The 25,292-nt window shown below is 40.9% G+C and overlaps 2 protein-coding genes across 10 annotated transcripts in view; one reads left to right on the top strand and one right to left on the bottom strand.

The window, feature by feature from the left end:
• Nucleotides 1-25,292, bottom strand: part of MYO1B (myosin IB) — a 179,656-nt gene that overhangs the window by 136,154 nt on the left and 18,210 nt on the right. For all 9 annotated transcript variants that reach the window (XM_004032967.5, XM_019022522.4, XM_055379286.2 and 6 more), the window contains one exon: nt 11,725-11,868. In XM_004032967.5, coding sequence (XP_004033015.1) covers nt 11,725-11,859 — 135 coding nt within the window. In that variant the 5' untranslated portion in view covers nt 11,860-11,868. The remainder of the gene's footprint in view (nt 1-11,724; nt 11,869-25,292) is intronic.
• The window catches only part of LOC134756693 (uncharacterized), a 103,045-nt gene continuing 95,542 nt past the window's right edge, over nt 17,790-25,292 (top strand). Inside the window, exons 1-3 of the mRNA XM_063695376.1 lie at nt 17,790-17,986; nt 19,154-19,330; nt 23,658-23,800. Of these exons, the coding sequence (XP_063551446.1) occupies nt 17,790-17,986; nt 19,154-19,330; nt 23,658-23,800 (517 nt within the window). The remainder of the gene's footprint in view (nt 17,987-19,153; nt 19,331-23,657; nt 23,801-25,292) is intronic.

The following is a 25,292-nucleotide window of genomic DNA, read 5'->3' as shown; positions in this document are numbered from 1 at the left end:
CATGCAAGCAACAAATTTATTAAGGGCTAACTTTATGCAAAACATCATGCTGGGCATGGTAGGAAAAATACAAAGCTCCCAGTGTCTGTGTGCCTGGGGAGTTTATAATATAGCTTAGGAAGTGAGTCTTTTAGATAGAGAAACATAAAATTTAAGAGTTAACTTCTCTAGACATTAAAACAGATGAAACAGGATGTGATTCCTGGCTAAATGAGCCATTAGTCTGATTATTTTACTGTCTAATGAGTGCTCCAGGGTTAGATAAAGAAAGGTCACTATGAACTGCAGAGGTCTGAGAAAGCTCCAGAGAAGACAGACAGCTTGAGCGGTCTAAAAAGATGGGCATGATTTGGACAAAGTTCCCCCCAAAGAGTGACATAAGACGTTAGGTTTCAGGTGATAGCTGAATGCCGCCCAGCCACCACCTTTCTTTCTTCCTTTTTTTTTTAAGCTAAGCTATCTTCTTCAAAATATATTTTTTTAAGTACAATTTGCCAGGGACTCAAACAGATATCTGCACACCCATGTTTACAGCAGCATTATTCACTATACCCAAGAGGAGGAAGTCACCCAAGCGTCCAGGGACAGATGAATAGATAAATAAAATGTAGATACGTACAATGGAACATTGTTCAGCCTTAAAAAGGAAGGGAATTCTGACACATGCTACAATACAGATTAAAACACAGACAGAGGCACAAAGGCCTACCCAAGCACATACCAAAGACAGAGAATGGAACAGCTTCCCTAAAACAAAGACATCCCCTGAGTAGTTACGACTGGAATAAAAAATTCTTGCTAAAGCCAGGAAAAAAAAAAAAAAAAGACTGAGATCAAACTGTAGAGAGCCTTTGAACTTCACGTAAGGAGTCTGAGCTTGAGTCCAAAAGCAGTTTTGAAGTGAAAAGTCAGTGGGGGATGAGGGGCTTAGATGATGAAACTGATGGGATTTGAACCCACATCATTCTGACCTAAGTATGGTATTTAAGCTCTTTACTCAGATTCTACCTATGTCATTTCATAATAATAATTCTTCAATGTATTTGAAATATTGTGTAAGTCTTGGCTCCAAATTAGCTGGCAAAATTCTCTAGTTTTGTGTGAACGTGGGCACATTATTTAACTTTTCCACATCCCAGTTTCCTCACCTTTTTTTTTTTTTGAGACGGAGTTTCACTCTTGTTGCCCAGGCTGGAGTACAATGGTGCGATCTTGGCTCACTGCAACCTCCACCTCCCTGGTTCAAGCAATTCTCCCGCCTCAGCCTCCCGAGTAGCTGGGATTACAGGTGCCCGCCACCACGCCAAGCTAATTTTTTTGTATTTTTAGTAGAGAGGTGGTTTCACCATGTTGGCCAGGCTAGTCTTGAACTCCTGACCTCAGGTGATCCGCCTACCTCGGCCTCTCAACTTGCTGGGATTGCAGGCGTGAGCCACCGCGCCTGGCCTGAGTTTCCTCATCTTTACAAGAAGCAGCATACTAGCTCCTCCCTCATCTAATTCTGAGGATTAAATGAGGTTGTGTGTCGAAACATCAAACAGAGCACCTGACCCACAGCAAGCATTCCATAAATATTACCTATTATAATTATATAAATTTAGCTGGGCTCTACTGGAATCTATTGGCTACTGTAAAGAGCCAAATCAGGACTTGAAAGTCTACATAAAATATGTTAATACCATGGCTAAATTCATTAATGAGTCCTACCATACCAGCGTCTTAAAAACTTTTACAAAATGGTCTGTTTTGTTTTGTTTTGTGTTTTGAGACAGGGTCTAGCTCTGTCACCCAGGTTGGAGTGCAGTGGTGCGATCCTGGCTCACTGCAGCCCCGATCCCCAGGTTCAAGCCATCCTCCCACCTCAGCCTCCTGAATACCTGGGACTACAGGTACATGCCACCAATCCTGGCTAAGTTTTGTATTTTTGGTAGAGACGGGGTTTCATCATGTTGCCCACGCTGGTCTCGAACTCCTTGACTAAAGCAATCGGCCCGCCTCAGACTCCCAAAGTGCTGGGATTATAGGCATTAGCCACGGCGCCCAACCCAACATGGTCTTTGTATACAGGAAATTGATGAGTTTTCAGATAAGCACATAAGGTATGTCTTAATAAAACTAATATTAAAAGTCTAGGATACTAAGAAAATGACTATACAAGACAAACCAGTGGGAATCCTCAAAATTGACAATATGCTATTCACTCCAATATGAGGAATCTACTTCCTTCCTGGGTCTGAGACCCTGGGAATTTGACCACAAGACATTAAGATGTCATATGCCATGGTGTTTTTTAATTAGACATCTGTAAGATTTCCCAAATTTCCTTGCAGAGGGCCTCGGTCTTTTTTTTTTTTTAAAGACACAGTATGGTCTACCAAACGCTTTGGTTGTTTTTTAGACATAGTTCAAAACTGTGCAAAATGCCTAAGTAAAAATTACAAGTATAAGGTGAATAACAGACTTAGGTGTCTATCTGGGCCTTATATTTTTTAAAAATGTAATTCAGTGTATGCATCTCATGTCTCCAGTCTCAGAAACATATTTGTGATGCATATGCAATAGACATATAAAATTGATGCTAATAGCCTAATTTTACAGGGGAACAGAACTGGAAACATTAGAAGGTTTTAAATAACTTGCCCAAGGTTTCTATATCAGTGGCAGAAGCAGTTTCATCCCAAAGCTCTGCATCAAAGACTATGACAATAGGACGGAGAACAGTGACTTGGTCAGGCTCTTTCAGCTGCTTGGCATCCAGGTCCATTTCCTGTATTAACGAACTCACCTAGGAACTCCTGACAACTATCCCAGGCTATAACAAATCTGGGACCTGAGGGTGACTATGGGTCCAGGACGGCTCATGAACCAACACAACCCAAGTTTGTGAAGATTTCCTCTCCAGTTCTGGTATCAATGAGCCTCGCCCCTGCCCATGTCTCTGCTTCTCCCCTTGTTTCTTTCATGCCTACTGCAAGCTGGTTCCCTCACTTTCTACTCCATCGGTTGTCCACTTCAAAGCCTCTTATTCATAGGTTCTGTTTGCCTGTGGCCTATCATGTCCTCCTTTCGACTTCATCACCCTCAGCATCTTGATCCCATTGATATTTTATTTTTTCAGTATTTCTCAATTCAAAGTTTGAGGAAAGAATCTAGCCTTGCTCATCTTTTTATCTAAGTTGTGCCTTAAATCACTGGCCTTGGGTCAGGAACTCCTTCAGAGGCCAGGACGTCCCGCAAACCGTGGCTGCCGACGGTGGCTGCAAGTTTGTCAGGCACAGTCTCTGCTGCCTAGTCCAAGACGTGCCTACACTACCATCATATTATACTCTTGTTCCTGGGCTGCAGCCAGTCATTTCAGACTATGAATTAAAGAACTATATATGAGTTCAACGCCACGCTGAAATACTGGCTAAAAATATCACCTCAGGCGTCTTTATTTTAGAGCAGGATAATACAATACTGCCATATCTTTGTTGAGACAAACTGTGTCACGAGACAAGTATTTTCCAAATATATACCATTCTCCAGACTTAATAAAACTCTCTTAACAGCATGGTCCTGTGGTCCTGTAATAAAGGGATAATATTTGCAATATGTCTTTAAAATAATATTTCTATGGTTAATTGAAAGTAGTAATGTAACAAAAATGAATCTGCTATGAAACACAGGAACTGCTATGAAAGGAATACAGAAAGAGGGAAAGAAGCAGGCAGGGAAAGGGAGAAGAGAAAGAATCTAACTAATGAAAATATCAGGGTCTTGGCTAGGCTTGGTGGCTTACACCTATAATCCCAGCACTTTCGGAGGCCGAGGCTGGTGGATCACTTGAGGCCAGGAGTTCAAGACCAGCCTGGCCAAAATGGTGAAACGCTGTTTGTACTAAAAGTACAAAAAATCAGCCAGGTGTGGCAGCATGTGCCTGTAATCCCAGCTACTCAGGAGGCTGAGGCAGAAGAATCGTTTGAACCCAGGAGGCGGAGGTTGTAATGAACCAAGATGGTGCCACTGTACTCCAGCCTGGGGGACAGAGCTAGACTCTGTCTCAAAAAAAGGAAAACATCAATGTCTGAAACCTCAAAAAAAAAGTGATTCTGGATTTCCAAGTTTTTCAGACAGTCGGGGCACCTACCATGCACTCCACTTTCATCATGTGATAGGCACTGGACTAAGATGTCCCTTAATCCCCACCACAACTCATCAAGATAAGTACCACGATGACCATTTTATGGGTGAGAGAACCTCTATTCCTTACAGTGGTCACAGTGACTGTAAGTCACCAAGGTTCAAACAGGTCTGTCAGCCAAAAGCTCACACCTTTCCCAGTATGCCATGTCATTTCACCCTCCACTCCTTCCAAAGCAGAATTTGAACAACAAAATAGCCTCTCTTTAGAAATTAGGATTATTAAAATTTTTCTGCACTATGGATATACAATAGACACAGATGCATGTGTAGAGGGGACAGTTGAACTGGCCACAGAATTAACTGGCCATGTGTCCCCTGTGCTGAACTGCTTCCTCTTCCTCCTCTCTCTTGTGCTCATAAAGGCGAAGAGCCATGTGCAGCTGTCAGTTACCTGTCATCCTGTGAATATGATGAAATATACTCTCCTCCCAGTATCTTCTCCCACCTTCCACAGTGGGGAAAAAATCATTGTCATGGCTGCTATCACTTTTCCTTTGAATTGAGAGCACCATGTAATGATCACCTATGACTTTAGAAATGAATGTCCTTGCTCTGTGTCACGCTGGTTCATGTCACTGCACTGTTGAGCAGCTCAACACATGGCAGGAATACTGATTATCATTTTGATTATTTGTCCAGGTCATTTTCAGATTGCCTCATTCCAAACCTACACATTCTTCAATATCATACCCAATTATTTTGAGAATTGAAAGGGCTTTTGTATCAACAGTATCCTTTGATGCTCACAGCAACCATGGAAAGTCAGCAGGACTATCATTAAGAGCATGGACTCTGCAGCTGAACTTCCTGGGTGTGAGTTTCAGCTCCATCACCTACTTGCTGTGTGACCGTGGACAGTTACTTAGCCTCTATGAGCCTCGGTTTCTTCATATGTAAAATAAAGATAATTAAAACACCTATAGTACATAGGACTCTAGTGAAAATTAAATGAGTAATACATGTAAAGTGCTTAGAACAGCAGCTGGTACCAATAAGGAAATCAAAAATGTCCTTTGTTATCATTTATCATTTTACCAACCAATAAGGAAATCAAAAATGTCCTTTGTTATCATTTATCATTTTACCAACCAATAAGAAAACAGTCTCCAAGGAGTTAACTTGTCCCAGGTCTCACTAAGTGGCAGGGCCAGGACTAGACGTCAAGTTTTTGCTTCTTAGTGCTACCATACTGCTTCCAAAAGATCTGATGTCAGGCCTTAATTTCTTCCAAATCAAACCTTAGGTTTAGCTTCAACCAGAATATTTAAGTTAATGCACTGTAAGTATTATACAAATATTTCAAGCCCTATACAGTGCCTCCATGATGAAAAAACTCTCTAAGTTTGGTAAGCAACAAATATGTGTCAACTTTGAAAATTCTAAGAGGAAGAAATTTTCCAATCACCAAAGGTTTTAGGAAAGTTTGCATGGGTTGAAGCTGGCAAGTTATTAGCAAAAATGACTGTCCAAGAGATAGATGGTGCTCGGAAATTAGACACGACATTTCCCTTCACCCTCATGATTTGCTGTTTTTCAACAGCTTTATCTAGGCTTCTAAAGCTGTGTCTCCATTTCAAACACCAAAGCTACACTCTGGAAGGCACACACAATTTGTTCTCAATGTTTACCTTAATGGTCTACCTTTGCAGCGATCAGAGTAAGCTGAGCACTACTGATGGTAAACCACTCACATACAACCAAGTCTAGGCATTTCATGTTAACAGGGCTGGGATCCCTCCTCCTTCCTTCCCTACTTCATCTAAGTGGGATTGGAGGTGGCATTAAAGATTGCTCTTGTTCCATGCAAACTCTGTTGGGTCTGGATTACCTGGGTAAAGGTCTGCCCGTCTAGATAAAAGAGAACCTCCTCCTACTTCCAACTCTAGAACAAGAAAATTAGTTTTTTCACCCAACATAATCTTGAAGATTACACATCATTCTATTAATTACTGTTCACGCTGGCAATGGGCCTGTGGTACTGAAGGGAGAAAACTACATTTTTATGATATGTCTGGCTGTACTATTTGAAATTTTTTTTTCCCAAAAGCATTTGTTATTTTGTAATTTAAAAAACCTTTAAAGGAAAATTTTATAAAGAATAAAACTTGGAGAACAGGGCTGAGTAGCAGGAATAACACTCAGGTGGTTGTCTGAACTCCAGCCCTGCTCTCCACCAACACCACCATGAGCCTGCAAAAAGGTTCAAGCCTCAGATAAGATTGCAGCCCTGCTGAAACCTTGACTACAGCTGGGAAAATCCTGAATAGAGGACTCAGCTAAGCCAGGCCCCAACTCCTGACCCCAGGAATAGCAAGATAATATACGTATGTTATTCTAAGTTGCTAAGTCTGTGCACTTTACTTTGTAGCAAGAGAAAACTACTACTCCATCTACGCCAAATTCCCAGGAATAGAGATTATACCCATGAGGTGGGATTTTCATGTGTATAAATGAAAAGTGGTTTTGAAACTTCAAATAAATGTGTTAATCAGTATTGTTTTCATTAACTTTACAATATTTTAAATCAAATATATGGTACTTATATCTTGAGTATCTTTCATAAAAGTATCTAATCTCATCCTGGGAATTGTAATTCTAGTATTAACTTCTATAACTTAAGACAACTTTTCCTATACTTTTAAAGTAGTCACTCCTACAACTACAATTAGTTTAACATAAGATCCAAAAATTAGACTAACTCAGGCACCTATATCTAGATGATCCCCAATCTTACAATTCAGATAGAAAACAAACTAAATTTACTGGTCAGCACCAAATATACTTCTCGTCAGAGAACAGACACCTTGGTTCTCTGGTTTCCAAATTTGTACTGGGCCTTGTTCTTGCCTAAATTGTAGCTTTCCTGTTCCTGAATAGAACCACAGTCCTGACCAGTCACCCTAAAAACAGAACATGTCTGGCCGGATCTCAGCTCTGCCATCTCCTACATCACAATAAAAGTCCACATGAAATCCTGCTACCATCCATCTGGCCTGGGGGCCGGGGAGGGGAGGCCGGAAGAAGGTCTGACAAAGGACAGAAAGCAAACAGAAAAGCAGTGCTCGGGAACGTCACGACCAGCATTTCCCAGCCATTGACCCCACGGAGCCTGTCAGACCAAACAGCATGTCCTGCAGCTGGGCCCAGCTTGAACCACACTCCGCCAAGATGGAGGAATAAAAAGTAAAGAGAGTCTCTGACCCTGTGTGTTGCAGCATCACTTCAGCATTTCCCCCATCTCATCTCACCTGATCCTCCTCCATCTCCAACTGAATAGCCCAAGCCCTAACTGCGAAGACCACGTCAATATCTTCCACTGTCCCAGATTTAGAGACTCAACCAGGCCACAGATGGCTATGAACCAATCCAGTACTATTTAAACAAGTGTGTCAACCCACCTCAAAGTGAAGAACAGATATTTCTGGAGCATGCAACTTACTCAAAGGGTTACAAGGGGTATATTAGTTCAAAACAACCCATCTGCACTAGAGAACAGTATAAAGCTTTGAATTACATTTGAAAGTAAACATTTCGGCAAAATTTCCCTGAAGCAGGACTTCGACCATGCTCCAGAGTTCCTGGGGAAAGCTGTTTACTCTTCTCTGCCATTAGAAGTTCACCAGCAGAAAAGTCTGAGAAGCAAGCCATTGGGCACACTTGAAGCCTAGAACTCAAGTGACCAATTCTTCCCATGGACACATCCTTTAACATGACATCAACATCAAAAAAGCCACTTCATTACAGAACTCCCTACCAAACTGGTGAGGAGTTCACAGTGAGTGGGCTCCTCGGCATCCATTGCCCCTTTTCTCTTCTTAGTGTGTGAATAGATATATTTGGTTGGGAACCCACCCCCTCACATACAGCCGATCTACTTTGGAAAAATCTGGTTCAACTCTGATCTTAAACATCATTTTCTTAAGTCGCTCAGGTCATGCCATCTCCAGGCCACAGTCAACGGTTTGAGAAGGGAGTGTGACTCCGGCAGCCTAACCAAGGTAAATCTCAGGACTCTGACTTGGAATGCCAGAAGAGAAGCACTGCCTCTTCTTCTAGCCAGCGCGATGCGGGAATGCAAAGCCGGGAATGCAAAGCCTGGAATGCTACAGCTGGTTTGCTACTATGAAGCCTCAGAATGAAGAAACAGCCAACGAAGGCAAAGCAGACAGTAAGTCACAAAGTCCTTAGTGATACCAGTGAGCCACTAAATCAAACCAATTGTGAAAGCAGAATGACTTCTAGATTTTCAGGCGAATAAATGTGGGTGTGACGGCTTCTTGCAAAAAGCACATTCTAACACTACCTGACATTTCCAACTAACTCCAGAATGCCTTGTTCTATCCAGAGCTTCAGGTTTAGTACGACAGGATGACAAGGGAGTCTGCTTCCAGTGTCAGCTGCTACAGATCCAGAGGATCACTAGGGGTTGTGAATGTTCTAGAGAGTCGTAACTCATACCCAGGGGCAAAGCAATCCCTCACGAGAGCTCTGGGAAGATACAGACTATTTTTCATTTCTAAATATGTTGGGGGGGGGAGGAGAAGAGGAGATGGATGGCAGGATGTTAGAACTGAACCCCCCGATTTAGAGCTGGTTCACATAGGAGATTGCTGAGGCTATGGGTGTATCCAGAGTTCAAAAGTCTGGGGCAAGGGTCTTTCTGTTCACTGGCCCCCTTATCAGACATAGCTCTGAACATACAAATTACTGTTCAATATGCTCACATGATGGATCATCCCTAGAGAGTCACCCATTTTTATAATATAAAATGAAGCTATAAGACCTTAAAAGATTTTTTTTTTTTAACTGCATCTTCATTTTCTGGGAAAGAATTGAAAAACAGAGTGAAGCAGAAGACAGTAAAATGTTGCATCTCATATTAACTTAGCCTTGGGCATCAAGCTAGACAATTTTGCAGCAACCCATGAACAAAAGCAAAGCAGGAGTATTATCAGAATAAGAGCCAGAAATAGATTTCCCCAGGGAAGAATACATGGCATGTGGGGCTGGAGAGTGTGGTAATCAAATTTATCATGCAGCTTTTTTTTAATTACAAAAGCAATATATGATTGACTTAAGTCCTACAATACAGAGGTCTAGAAGAGTAACCTTCCCTGTCCCTATGCCCCATCCCAACCCACCCCACTATGGTACCTGAAGGTAACATGCCTGTCTCTCTGTACATACAAATACATACAAACATATGTACATATTCGTAAACCCCCATACACATCTTTTACAAAAGGATCATACTATACACATTACTTTACAATCTCTTGTTTCACTTATAATAGAGAATGCCCAGCCCTCCAACATGAGGTGTTTGAAGTTACAAAACAAAGGCACACATCTCATGGAAACAGTAGCCCTGAATTATCATGAAAAACATTAATTGATATGAATATCTGGAAGCTGAAATCAATTTTCTGCTTTTGTTTTATAAACACAAAGGACGTTTAGAAAATAAAATTACATAGAGCTGAAATCCAGACATTTCGTCTGCTAAAGACTCATGAATGTTAACACTTGGCATTTTGTTAAAAAGGTGATTGTTTTATTTTTAGTGGCCACAACAAATCAGGTATTTGAATGCACGTAATGTTCTACTCTCCATCTTATTTTCAATTCATTTAAAAGTGAATTGTGCTTCTTAGAGCCAAAAAGAAAAATGATCGGTAACGTTAGTTACAATATAATTGATTCTGCCTATCTCCATCTCAAAGACCAATGTTTAAAGTCTGTCTTTTATTTGATATCAGACCATACTTTCAATTAAAGCTGCAGAACCCTCAGCTTTCCCACCTGAAAGCAGAACTGCTACGCTTGGAGGGAAGGTGACACCAGGCGGTACTGCCAAGCCAAACAATGCCACCCCCTGCTCTGCAGCAGCATTTTATACCTTTTCCATTTGGATCAGCACTTTAAATAATCGCATCTCTGAACTGTAAACACACTTCAGTTTAGTATCCAGTTATCCAATTAAGACTCCAAAAGCAATATTCACAGGCCTCATGTTACCATCAACCTTCCCCCACCTCCACCAATACAAAGTGAGAAGAATGAAAAGGTCAATTCCTAGAGGATGACTACTATCTCATAAATAAATTACTCAAAATCATCCTTGAAACATGTTTGGTGCTGTGGTCTCAATGTTTCTATCTCCCTAAAGTTTATATATTGAAAGCTAGTCACCAATGTGATGGTTCTAGGAGGTGGGGCTTTGAGAGCTGACTAGGTCATAAGGACAGAGCTCTCATGAATGGGATTAGTGCCCTTATGAAGGAGTATTCCTCTTCCACCATGTGAGGACACAGTGAGAAGGCGCCATCTGTGAGCCAGAAAGCAGGTCCTCACCAGACACTGAATATGCCAGCCCCTTCACCGTGGACTTCCCAGACTCTAGAACTGTTGAGAAACAAATTTCTGTTGTTTATAAGCCACCTAGTTTATGGTATTTTGATATCGCAGCTCCAACAGATAAAGAGAGTTGGCTATCTAGAAAAGAGAGCTATCTATGACATAAAATAATATAGCTTATAAATTGCATATAATTTTACAAAATATATTAGTTCCACAAAAGTTATAACTGATCCTACTTGTATCACTGTATTATCTCTTTTATTTATTTATACTTCCTCCCTAGAATGATAAACAGAAAAATATTAAGCATGCCCAATAATCCAGTTCTTCTCCATGCACAGATGCACATTTTAAAAAGGAGGAAAGAGAACTCAGGAAGTGAGGCAGAGTCCACTAAAACTGCTCCCATCCAAAACATTCTGTTTCCTTCCCAGCTGCAGGTACAGGGAATCAATGCCTCATTTCTTTGGTTTAGTTAACAGTACACCTTTACTTCTGCAGATGCTTTATGCAAACTCCAGAAAAGCTGCATATAAATATACTTTTTCTTCATGTTTTTAAAATATTTAGAGAACTTGACCCTGTGAAATCCTTTATAAAGACTTTTTACAACAGGAAATTTTCTCCTATTATAGCATATACATATTTATGCTTCTGTTTATGTATATGGCATTAGATTTTTGTACAGTAGGACATGACTATAGCCAAATCTTCAGGGACCAAGCACATATTTTTATCTGATAATCTGCTCCTGTCCCTACTAACTACAAATGTCGAGAAAGTTCATGTCTTTTTTGACAGTTTACTGCCTTGCATTTCAATGAGTAGCTTCTCCCTGATTAGACTTTGTTAATCTTATGAAGGTATCCAAGAAGATGCCTATGGATTTCAAAATTCGTTCTAAATTCCTCAGAGGGCAGTATTCTGCTTGCTTTAGAATGCCTCCAACATCCACTACAATACTTGCACACAGTTGATCATAGAAAGCAGACTGACTTGTCTAATCCACATTACTCATGGGCTAAATCAGTAAAAACTCAACTCTTTCTGAGGGTATAAGCAAATACCGCTGGACTCAAACAGAGAGAAAAAACAAAGAAGAGTCTGAGGAAGAAAAGACAGCTCTCTGGCACAAAATACAAAGTCTAAACATTACAGATGACCTTCGTGTGTACTTACGTATATTTCACTGTGGTCAAAGCGCTTCTTGAGGTTGTTGATGAAGGTCTCCTCATTGAGAGGTTCTAAAAGAACCATATCCCCAACTCCAATCATATTGTCCAGAAGTGAGGTTTTCACCTCCATTTTGGCCATGGTCTCCAGCTGCAGGAGAGAGGGAAAGGGGTCAATTTAAACGAGCAAAATAATTTCAAATAGGTTCTTGGCACTACTGCAGAAATCCAACACTGGTAGCTCCAAATGACCCTCACTAGCCTTAAAAAAATGTCATAACCTCTCCTCCCTATGAACTACATCAGGATCCTCTGACTTGGCTGCAGCTGCCCCATTTGCCAACCTGCTGCCACAAATGAACCTCCTTCCCAAGTCCATCCTCCCTGGTGAAGTCCACCTACAGAAAAAGCCACTAGAAAGCCATGGTCTTCTCCTCAGCAGAGAGTCGCAAAACTCCGGGGAGGGGGGGAACCTAACCCACCCCTACTTTCCCTCAGCCCTTGTGTACCAATGTCAGACTATATGAACCTGCTTCCTCGAAGATGATAAAAAATGATGCTGCTAACACTTGTTGTTTACTTGCCACATATCAGACACTATACCAAGAACTTTACATTAATTGAACCCTCACAATAACTCTATGAGGTAGGTATTGTCATTCCCACTTTAAGATAAGAAAATTGAAGCTCAGAGATTATGAAACTTGCTATGGTTACTTAAAAATGTTTTGCATTTGATGTGAAAGAACTCAATTACCACGACTAACATGGCATCTATGGGAGGAAATTTCATTCCAGACAATCAATACTGACATATAAAGAAAAGAACACAACCCACTTGTAAATCACAGGCTACCAGTATAACATAACCTGATAAAAGTGGCCTCTACGTTCTTAATTCTTGTACCAACAGACATGCCACTATAACAGCAGAATCAAATTAACACGCAGTAAACAGACCAGAAATACTACAGTTTCCCTTTGGTTCAATGTGAAAATCTACCAAGTGGAAACAGAGGCACGCTACAAAGGCAGCATTCTACCCTGCTACTAATGTGCATGGTGCCACCCAACAGCAGAATGCTAATCCCCAAGGCTTCCAATCTGATCACTGTCAAGAGTACTAAAAATCTTTCAAATTTCTGAGCATAGGAGTGTGTGGGATATGTGTGTATGCACACATGTGTCTGTATTACTTTTCCTAATATTACCAGAACTAAATGGTAAAATGGTAAAACTAAATTCATCTGGGCCATTCTCTCTAAATGTTTCCAATGTAGAAGCCAGTTTTATATAACTTCAGTGTGCTGATACTCAATCACACTTCAGAATACTAATAAATACTTACATATATACCTGCCACCGATAATAAGTGGAAAGGACATTTGATTCTTCCTATTAAGGAGTCACTTCGGCACACTATGTCTTATAAAGGTTGGTGTCCTTACTGAAATCTCAGCAACTTAAACAAATGTCCCCCACTTCTAGTCTAGAACATCCAGTAGGTCTTGTAGAAGCAGCAGAAACTACATTTAGTTGGTCTGGTTTAAAGAGAACTAGGAAGGTCTAGTAATTAAGAAATTCATTATTATTAATTACTAGCAATTTATATGAACCCACAAACATATCCTTTTTTACTGATCGTATTAAAACAAGTTTTTGGCTATGAAAAGCCAAAAAGGAGAGACTAAGATGAATTTATGAGAGGTTCTCCCATAAATAAAATAAGGAAGTATTTAACACTAAAAAGAAAAACAATAGGTAACTTTTTTGTTACTGTATGTTTTTTATAATTTTATGCCAAATACACCTGGAACGAAAAGTCCCAGATAGGCCAGGTGCGGTGGCTCATGCCTGTAATCCCAGCACTTTGGGAGGCTGAGGCAGGTGGATCATGAGGTCAGGAGTTCAAGACCAGCCTGGCCAAGATGGTGAAACCCCATCTCTACTAAAAATACAAAAATTAGCCGGGCATGGTGGCAGTGCCTGTAATCCCAGCTACTCGGGAGGCTGAGGCAGAGAACTGCTTGAACCTGGGAGGCAGAGCTTGCAGTGAGCCGAGATTGCGCCACTGTAATCCAGCCTGGGCAACAGAGTGAGACTCTGTCTCAAAAAAAAAGAAAAGAAAGAAAGAAAAGTCCCAGATACCACTAAAACTCAACAACGTCGGCCCAAAGAACTGCTCTGTATATTTTGAAGTTGGCTGGGCTCTGTTTCAGAACAAAACTGATGGGGGTGGGAGGCACGTGCCATGCTATGGAAATGCAGCAGGAGCCACAGAGACGGTGAAGCCAGAGCCAGAGTCCACAGAAGGACTTGCACAGGGAGAGGACCATTTGTCACAATAAATTTGTCCACAATAAATTAACATTTGAATCAAAGTTCAAGTTCTCAGGCTCCATGTAATGCCAAAAGCGCTCTAGCTGCCATGCATTACATATAATTTGGCAGATGAGGGAAGAAGGCTTAGGGATTAAGGGGGAAGTCAACCTGAGAAGGGTTTCAAAAATAACTACCTCAAACCAGCAATTTAAATTAAGCAAAGAGGAACTCTGCCCTGGGGTGGATTCCTGTATATAGTCTATTTATAGGAACAGCTGCAGAAAGACAACACAGCTTCCCTGCAGGTAACAATAATTAAGCAGCCAATCTTTCTCTGTAATTACCCGCTTCACTATCTTTTCCAATGTGGAATTTATATCTAATTTTTTACACCTCATCCCAACTTTCTAATCCAAAGAGGAATAGAGTGCAAAAGAAATGCTGAGTTACAGGTAACTGGTAAACAGTGAAGACCTCTGAATATTGTATTTTGCAAACCAAAATACAATAAAGCAAGCCACACTGAAAAGGTGACACCAAGAGTCATTGAATCATGCAAACAGTTTTGCTTTGTTTTGTTTATCTTTTTAGCATTTAGGGACACTGGGAGAAGATCCAGTGACAGCCTACCTCATTCTCAAGGTAAAAATAGGACACTAAGGAAACGGTGTGGGGGTATTTCCATATCTTCTTAACGGTGGTTTCTGGTATTGTGACCACCATCTCTAGCCTTGGTTTGGTTCACTTTGACATGTCAATGAAATTAGTTCGTGTATTTGCTCCACCAAAAGGATCCATTTGTTTTTTTCTCTGAAGGAGCTATGTGCTTACCATGGGCACAAGTTTCAGAATCACTTGCTAACTCCACATTTCCATAAACCATTAGAAGAATTCGCATGGGGCTCTAGGGAGAATTAAATGAGAATGTATGTAGAGCACTGGGGATACTTTTTGTTGGACACATACTGTTATAGATCTACATCCTTCCTTCCAAGAGCCCTCACAAGGAATCCATGCTGTTCTGGGTACCAAAAATGAACATGTGATCTAGGCTAAGTCAATCAACATATTCTCATCTTCTAGCCAGTGTAACTGATTCAAGGCTGGACATGTGACTGAGCTTGAGAGTGTGGCTTCGAATACCAGGACAAAGGTTCTCTGTCTCTGGACGGCGTGACTTGCAGACGTGACACTTGGAACTACTGCAGCCATCTCTACTTTCATGAGGAGGGTTGGTAGGAAGAGGAAGATGACACATGGAGGAGGACAGGGCAAGAAAATTACCTAGAATTGGCCAGGCGCGGTGGCTCACGCCTGTAATCCCAACACTTTGGGAGGCCGAGGCAAGTGGATCATTTGAGGTCAGGAGTTTGAGATCGGCCTGGCCAACATGGTGAAACCCTGTCTCTACTAAAAATGCAAAAATTAGCCAGGCGGTAGTGGCACACCCCTGTAATCCCAGCTACTCAGGAGGAGGTTGAGGCAGGAGAATTGCTTGAACCCAGGAAGTGGAGGTTGCAGTGAGCTGAGATTGCACCACTGCACTCCAGCTTGGGCAACAGAGTGAGAACCTGTCTCAAAAGAAAAAAAGAGAAAAAGAAAATTACCTAGAATTACTAGTACTGGAGCCTGGATGACATCCCAAACCTCTGGATCAAACTGCATTTGAAGTTTGCTCCCATCTCTCAAGTTTTCAGTGATGTAAGCCAATTAGTTCTCTTTATTGTCTAAGCTGTTTGAGTTGGATTTTCTATTATTTGCAACAGAAAGCATTTTACCTAGTAAGAGACTGGTACCAGGAAGTGAAGTGTTCTAAATAATACACCAAAAAGCAAAAACTGGCTGATCTAAGGCACAGGCATGAGGACCTGCTGTCTTGGACTGACAAGCGAAGATGATCATCTTCGCTATTTAATAGTGAAATAGTGGACTAAACCATGGCCCGTGGTATCTTGAGATTTGGACCTTTATGCCTGCGGCATTAGAGAATTTGAGAAAAATTCAAGATGCCAGAGTATGGGTTGGCTATTTCTTAAGGATTTACAAGAAAAAGATAAGCTTGCTGTGAAACTGGACTGTCTGAAAGGCCAGAGAGGAAAACATATGGCACTGCTCAGAGGGCTCACTCTGCCTGGAGGTGGGAGACATAGAGATGTAACCTATCCCAAGCACCACCTCTGCCTCTGTGGCCTGAGAAAGAAATAAGCACTCCTGCCACGCAGATGTAGCACAGGAGAGGTGCCACCTCACTCTACTGCTTCTTACGCTTCTTACTAGCCCCAGGTGGATTCTACTACCAAGAACTATGGCAATCTGCAAAGTACCAAGGCCAGGAAACAAATTATCAGACCATGTTCTAGTTTCAAAACTTTGGGACTTGGCAGTATATTCAGTTTGGGTTACTAGTCCAGAAAAGCAGTCTCTCTATCTAAGGGTACCAATTTAGGCCAGCCACAAGCCTGCCAACTGGTGCCAGGCAACTCCACAGGCTGTGCCAGTTCTTTTCAGCTCTCTGTCCATCCAAGAAGAACAAAATATATTATTGCAATTGTTCCTTCCCCTATGTACTCTCATCTCAAGAACTTCCAAAATTACTACCTGTATTTCAACATACACTAATTCATTTACTGGTATCTTTTGCAAAGTTAAAATACCATTTAAAATACTGACAGCAGCATTTCAAAAGTTCCTCAAAATCCAAGAGAATGCAGCGTAAACATCCTATAGCATCTGAAAATGGCCATCTGTGACCTACCACGTAAACTTAATGAGTCTACCCAATCACTAACCTTAAATTGCAAGCCACCTACCATATGTCAACATCATCTGCACTTGGGAATGTCAAGACCAACATAGCCCCCCAACACACAGAGATGGCTACACAAAACAGCATATCCAGCATGGTAATTCCACTATTCAATATCAAAATGATACTACAAAGGAGTTATTCCAAATTAATAATTAAATAATAACTAAGAGGAGATGGATGATAAGTTAAAATAAAATTCATCTTATCTCGTGCTCCTCCATTGAATTTGAAGTTCTCAGAGTACCACAGATAAGAACAATGTATACGTTGAAACACTTTTATTGTAGAATTTGAAAGAATATTCACAAATCAGAGCTGAGGTTGCAATGATTAATAAGAATATTAAATCACTAACATGGTTTTAAATTTGAAGGAACTTCTTTTTTTTTTAGATTTAAATAGAAAGAAGATCTTGCTATGTTGCCCAGGCTGGTCTCAAACTCCAGGTTTCAAATGATCCTTCTGCCTTGAACTCCCAAAGTGCTGGGACTGCAGGCATAAGCCACTGCACCCAGCCTAAAGGAACTTTTAAAACAAAGCCAAAAGAGTCACTTGCAGGAAAACTTAGTGAAAGCAGTTATCTATTGCTTTGGTAATTGTAAATGAGGACATTTAAAACACATATATTATAACATCATTAGCAGTATAACATTATTAGCAATATACACCAGAGACAGCACCTACAGGGATTCTTCTTCGCATAGTAACAAGTGTGTTTTATCTGACTCCAGTTCCACTCATTAACCTCCCTGTATAGTGGTCATGTATGCATGACAGCACCTTTTCTAGAAAATCAGCTCTTTGGTGTCAAGAATCATGCCTTATTCATCTTTATTTCCTGAAAGCACAGTGCACAGCCTCTTGCACATGGTAGCCATTCAGTGATATACAAAGTGAAAACAAGTATGCAAATTTCCGATTGACAACTGAGTCGTACAACAATGCACGTCCTCACAGCTGCCATCCTTTGGTTTGGTCACAGCAGACCAGAAGGCAAAACAATGACAGTGGCTTCAAGCCACTTTGATCCATTCCTCCAAAAACATATTAACAACAAAGGGCAGGAAACAGAATTGAGCTACTTGGCTCCCAACAAGATCACTAATGCTTTTAAGAATAGCATGAGAAACATATTTAGGTAAGAAAATGGAGCCAATGTGGCAAGATTTCATGAACACAGTAACTCTCAGCAAATCCTGATGGCAAAACAAAGGCAAAAGAGGAGCCAAGCCTGTAGGATGTGGTTCAGTACCTAATATAATGAGCTAAGGGAGTCAGAAAAACTGGAATTTCCTTCCTAGATCTTTTAAAATAGCACCGAATCTCATCTCTCTGAGAGGGGTTAGATTAAATTTCCATTCAATTCAGTTCAACCAGCTTTTACAGTATTGAGGCCTGTTGTGCTGCTGGCATGGTGTAAAGTGCTAAGAACACAGTGAACATCGTGGTACCTCCCCCTCCCTGCATCACCCTCTAGGAACTCACGGTCCAATAGAAAAGTCAAGAAAATAGGCCACTTTTGAAATTTTCAAGGAACTTTTTAATAATTAAAAGTAATACATGTTCACTACAGAAAAAAAACTGAAAATATAGATGAGCAAAAAGACTATAAACCAAATTCAACATCCTTATGCTTCGGTCTAAATCCTTTTGAATTTATTAGAATCCTTTTGAAAGCTCCTTTTTACAACCAATGAATTGGCCACCTTTCCTTGTTTTGTAAATTTTGATATGTTGTCTCAAGGTAGGAATGTGACATCATTCCTCAGGAGCTGAATGTGGCGCTGCATCCATAATGCCCCCACCACTTTTAAATTCAGCCAAATTGCATGGCCATCTGCTCCTTTATTCTTACCTTCTCCTTTACCACAAATTAGCAACCCATATTATCGATAGCCTGCCTACCAATCATCTCTACCACTTGGCTGTGTCTAACAGCTCAACACATTTCCAAAATTTGTATCAATTATCCCACACCAAAATTTAAAAAACAAAACAAGAAAAATCTTACTCACTCTAAATTCCACAAAATAACAATTGATCCATCCAGGTTCTCATCCTTGGCTTCTCCCTGTCTCTTCCTTCCTCCCCCCATATCCAATCTGTTTCACTGACTGCATCACCTTGATTAAGCTCACTTCTATCCCTTCCCCTCAAGAGCCTTCTAAGGGGTCTCTCTGCCTTGTCTTGCCACCACAGCCTTGCCAGCCCTTTCCTTTTCCCCATCCCACACCACCCAAGTTACTTTTTCAAATCACAATCTGATTAGGCATACCCTGCTTCAAACCCTTCAATAACTCTCCAGTGCCTTTCAGCCAGCATTACGATTCTTTAGCAAAGCCTCCAACAAATTAAACATAGACTCCCTACGTGACCGAGAAATTCCACCTTTGGGTATATACCTAAAAGAAGTGAAAGAAGGCACTCAAACAGATGTTGGTACACCCATGTTCATAGCAGCATCATTCACAACAGCCAAAGGGTATAAGTAACCCAAGTGTCCATCAATGGATGAATGGATAAACAAAATATGGTACATACACAAAATGGAACATTACTCAGCCTTAAAAAGGAAGGAAATCCTGATACATGCTACAACATCAATGAACCTTGAGGGCACTAAGTTATGTGAAATAAGCCAGTCCCAAGAGTACAAATATATGATCCCACTTATATAAGGTACACAGAAAAGTCAAATTCATAGAGACAAAGAAGAATGGTGGTTACCAGGGGCTGGGAGGAGAGAGTAATGAGGAGGTGCTATTTAACGGCTACAGTTTTAGTTTGGGATAATGAAAAATCTCTAGAGATAGTGGTGATGGCGGCACAACAGTGTGAATGCACTTAATGTGACTAAACTGTACACTTAAAAAAGGTTAAAATGGTAGATTTTATGTTATGCATATTTTACCAAATTAAAAAAGAAATTCCTTAGCAGAGAACACATGATTCCACAGCCTTTCTCCTTAGTCCAATCTCTCCCCTGCACAGTCCCCACTTACACACACACAAAGATGCCAAGGCCTGCCACAGCACCTTCAACCAGACCACAGCTAACTGAGTGGTGGGTATACACCAGCCCAAACAAAGCTTCCAAAGATCTGCCAGCAGGACACAGACACCACAGTCAGGTGGCTGTGGGCAGCAGAACAGGGAGCTCATAGAGATCCAGGGAACAGCATATCATGCGGGGGAACCTTCCCAGACTCCTCCAGACGAAGCCTGTCTGAAGAGAAGAATGAAGCATGGTGACAGACCATGGCGGGCAGACAGAACAGCTGCCTTTGCTGCCCAGAGTGGTTCTAGCTGTAGGCCCTCGAGAGGTTCCGCTGAGCCTCTTGTCAGACATAAATACCCCCCAACTTAAACCAGTGTCAATAACCATTCCTCATAGGAGACATGCTGTGAGCAAGCCAAATCTTATGGACTGAATGCTTGCGTCCTCCCAAAATCCATTATGTTGAAGCCCTAGCCCCCAGTATGATGATATTTGGAGGTGGGTCCTTTGGAAAGTAATTTGGTTTAGATGCAGTCAGGAGGGTGAGGCCCCCATGAAGAGATTGGTGTTCTTATAAGAAGAAAAGAAACCAGGGTTCGCTCTTTCTCTGTAGTGTGAAGACACATCAAAAAGGCAGCCATCTGCAAGCCAGGAAGAGGACCCTCACCAGAAACTGAATCTACCAACAACTTGATCTCCCACTCCGCAGCCTCCAGAACTGTGAGAAATAAATGTCTGTTCTTTAAGCCACCCAGTCCATGGTATCTTGTTACAGCAGCTCGATCAGACCAATATGCCAAAATACTTCCCTTCCCTCACAATTGTGAGTTTGTTTGTCTGCTCTTCCCCTGGAGAAGGGAGGTTTAAGTTCTCAATGTGCAAAAGCCCCATGCCTAGCAGCGTGGCTGACACACAGGGCTCTGGTGTGTAGAATGAATAAATAAATGCACATTAGACAGGCACAACCCATTCTTCTGTCCAGGATGGTTTCCATCATCGCTACCCTTCCACTCCAGGTCATAACTGGCAAAGGACCATCAGAGAGCCTTGATGACACACCAGGAATGTCCTAATGAAGGATTAAAGTTAGAAACCAAAGGACAAGACACTTCCTTAGTATTTACCAACCAAAAACGCAAACTGGGTGAAAACTGGATTCTATAGGACAATATACTCAAGCAGCATTATTCTCAAAGGTGATGGGGCTGGTGGGCCACACAGAACCACACGGGGTGCCCTGCAGGGCTCCCTAAAGCATTGGAGAAAGTGAGTGCCCCGACATGCATTTGTGGAAAGACTTAGGTGATGGCTGATTTTCATTCCTACCTACACACTTGCTTAAAGATATTTATATAAGGTGTGTCTATTCATGGCATTTACCTCACCAATTATAATTCTCTCATTTTCCAATCCTTAATTTCACTGTGAAAGCCAACTATATATTGAGAAACCCCTCACCCCATTTTCTCTAAAGCTTACTGCTGAAAATGTCTAATGGAATGCTAATAGGAGGGCTTTTGTTGAAATCTTGGATTATGGAAGAAATAGGCACAACTACTGGGCAATTTCCATATAGTATGTTGTTGACTTGTGTTCAAATTCTGGCTAATACAAAGGACATGAAATTACCAGGCAATGAAGAAATCCAACAGATTTAAACAGGAAGTGAAAACAAACAAGTGGATAAAAGCAAATGGAAGCCCATTTGCCATACCTGACTCCAACCTTAAAAAGCTGTGAGTGGGAGGGGCTATTAATTCAACATTCTGGTTATCTAAGGGTTAACACCCTAGGTTTTGTCTCTGCATAGGCAGAGAGGGACAGGCACCACCAAGATTAAGGTCTGTTTCTGTCTGAGTATAGAAAAGCTGGCCTTACATCAATAAAAGTCATCAACAAGGAGATACCCTTAATCAACCACCCTCAATCCCAGGCACAGGCCAGTGATTAAGGACCGAAAGACAGCATCTAGAACCTTACAATTTGCAAACTGACGAGAGGGAAAAAAGTTTTTTTCCCAACTGTGTAAAGTGAGAATGACAAAATATACCATCTAGACTAATTAGAAGAAATTCTGAGTCAAAAATAACAGCGGCTGCTATAACAACATGGAAGGTTTTGGATTACCAGTTACCAACTCTCACTTGTGACGTAAGGGCAAAATTTCTAAGTGCCTTTGTTTATAATTAAAGAGCAAGGAGAGAGACCTTAGAATCCCAGGCAAAACCTTCTTTTAAAAAAGAAGGCGGTGGAGCCAGCTGGTTTCTAGAAGAGCCAGGGCGAGGATGAAGCTTTTCTGACGGGTCTGAAAATGGTCTTTCACACCTATTCTATTACATATACCCTTCAGTCTAATTCCTAAATCACCAAGCTCTTCACAACACTGCACCGTTTTTCAAAGAGAGTTTTTGCTTCTATATTACGGAAGGCTTGCAGCAATAGTTTACCACAAAGGATCCTTTCGATCCACCCCAATGTGGTACGGCACAGGCTGTGGAGCCACAGACCCAGGCTGGAATCCAAAAGAATTCATCTCTGGAATTCAAATTTCTAATCTAAAAACTCAGGGATGGCAATATCTATTCCACAGGGCTGTTATGTAGCCTGACTGAGAGAGCAAACTCATTAGATGAATTTCTCCCTCTCCAATGCCCCTTTCTTCTTCTCACCCTGAAGAGCTTACCTACTCTTCTGTCCTGTCTCCTAGGAGGTGTGTCCAGGTAACTAACCTTGTGAGTTACCTCATTTGCAGTTGATCTTACATGAGGTTTAACACCCCAAGGAGGAAATGCAGCCAACATTACTGTCCCTACAGTCATTTCCCAGAGGACGCTCTGCAGAGTCATGGCAGGAATGGCTGCCAAAGGGCAGGTCAACTTCAGAGAGCACACACCCCACTCCAAGGCTGGGTCTGAAAGTCATGCCCTGCCTCCCTCCCTACCCCCTCAACATGGACCCCCCACCTGCCACAACCCTAGAAGGTCCAGAATGGGCAGCATGCAGCCCAGCTGTAGGGGAACCGGTCGTCATGCTATACAGCTCACAATGACTGGAGAATTAATGAGCTAACGTCTGAAAAAAGGCTACAAATTCCTGAGGGACAAGGTAGCCAAAAACTATAAACCGCCGTTACATCCAGAAACACAAACTCAGCTGTACAGGGGAACGTGCTAATTATAACGCACGGACTTTTCAATGCGTTCCTTCGAGGCAGATTTTAAAAATTCCAAGAAGTCAATGTGTTTAGATTGGCAAACCTGAGACCCTGGAACCCCTAGGTGAATGTAAAACTGTTCAAATATAACTGGCACACCCGACTCTGATTTGTTCCTGGTGGGTGCACAGACGCCAAGAAAGACTGGTGATTACTGAATTGAATATAGCCACCAGAGGAAAACCAACTTCCCTTCCAAATGAATCAGCTTATTAATCAGAGGGTCTCAATCTCATTCCATGTGCTAAGATCCTCAACAAAGTCTTACACCACTTGTAGATTCATTCCTCTGTTCTCTTTATGCCTGATCGGATCATGCAATCACTGAAGGTACACCTTCACTATAATTAAAAATACAGTGATTTGCACCTGGTAGGCACTCACATAGGGTTTCCTCTACCCATTAGTTGTGGAGGCCACTCCAGATTGGTTCTGAACAAAGACACTCACGTAAAACAGCCTGGGATACACTACGGCAGAATGGCCTTCTTTAAAAAAAAAAAAAAAAAAAAAAACAGGGGCCTTCCCATTGTTCAGGCTCTTTTAGTGACAATGGAGAGAAATGTACTGAATTTAGTGCACTATTCTTGTTTGTAGGCTAAGGAAGCAAATTATCCCTCCAGAAAACAACAGCTTTGGCATTCTGCAGCAGATCATAGGTTACAACGACTACTGCAGTGGTTCTGGAAAAAACATCCACAAGATCCAAGTTGCAGGCCCAGCTCTGCAGCTAGCTCACAGTGAGACACTGGGCACACTGCCACCTTCAAGCCTCAGTTTCCTCACAAAGCATATAACACATCATCTCCTAGGATCTTGTCCCAGCTTCCAATGCTGTTGATTCAACAAAAAAAAAACAAGGCTCAACTCTGGAAAGACTGAGTTCGCTCATTCTGGGATGAGCATGCATCCTAGATCTGGTTATAGAGAATGTTAAAAACCAAAAAGCCAGCAAATGCCAGACCACAAGAATCTCTCTCAGTGACATTACTCAGAGGCAAAGGAAAGCAGCTCTCTTTATTCTGATCTCATAACCAAAATAAAATATATTAAGAGTGCAACCATACTCAGCACAGAAAGATGCACAGAATAACCAGGTAAGTTAAGCCATCAAGGCACATTTGAGCATGTTTTCTGTGTGTTTACAATACATGGTTAGCTACAAAATGGAACTGGCTACTTTTAAAAATTCACCTAGTTAGGAAAGCAAAAAAAAAAAAGTCTAAAGATTACAAATTAAGTAATCTACATGTAAAGGAGGGGAAAAAATACGCATCACTCAACAGTGAAGCTTTGGTAATGCCTTCATACTCAAGGTTTAAAAAAGTTTTTTAGAATAATAAAAATTCAGAAGCTTCCTCAAGCAGTAATCCACTAAAATAAAGTCCAATAAACTATGTAAACAAAGGCAGAGATATTTATACATTTACATTAGGATTTCATGAATGTTTATTAGTTGAGAATTGATCAAACAAAAATAGCTAAGATGTTCCAAAAAAGACACTGATAATGTAAATTGAGAAATAATTTTTAAAGAAAATAGCTAAACTGCTGCAGTGGGTTATTTCACCTACACTGATTAAAATCAACAATCATATTAGAATTTGGAAACATTTTCTAGGTCAATTTCTGGTTTTTCTAATGTTGGAAGCATTCCTTTTAAAATCAAAGGCACCGTAATTCTTACATATCCTTAAATACATTCTGAAGTATTTATGAAGAACAAAAGACACTACAAACAAATCAACCTATAAGACATGCCATAACTAATCATTTTTAAGTCACAAATAAAATGTTTACTGAAATTTTTGTTTATAAAATTCACATTTATAAATGTTAACTAAATTTGAATAATAGTTCTGCTAATTTCCAAATATTCTACAGGATACAGCAGTTACTTCATATATTTATATAAGGAGACATACTGACAACACCCCCACACACAGTTTTTTCTCCTTGAATACAGCACATGTTAATAACCTGTAAAGCTATAGGAAAATCCATTTTTAAAGTTAATTACCTTGACCACGTAGGGAGCAATAAAACAAATTTTCCCAAGGAAAGTTTTGGTAAGAAATAAAACACACAATAGTGAACTACCTTGTAGAAACCCGATTAAGAAAAGTTAACTTCCTTCTACAAGTAGTTTATCAAAAAAGGGGCTTTCAAAATACATTATTATATTATAAATCATCAAAACTTAAAATTTACATTTCTACCCTTACGTCTGTC

Source organism: Gorilla gorilla, chromosome 11, assembly GCF_029281585.2.
Source record: "Gorilla gorilla gorilla isolate KB3781 chromosome 11, NHGRI_mGorGor1-v2.1_pri, whole genome shotgun sequence".
Classification (NCBI taxonomy): Eukaryota; Metazoa; Chordata; class Mammalia; order Primates; family Hominidae; genus Gorilla; species Gorilla gorilla.
The sequence above is the reverse complement of the archived record's forward strand: the minus strand, read 5'-3'. Positions and strand labels throughout refer to the sequence as shown.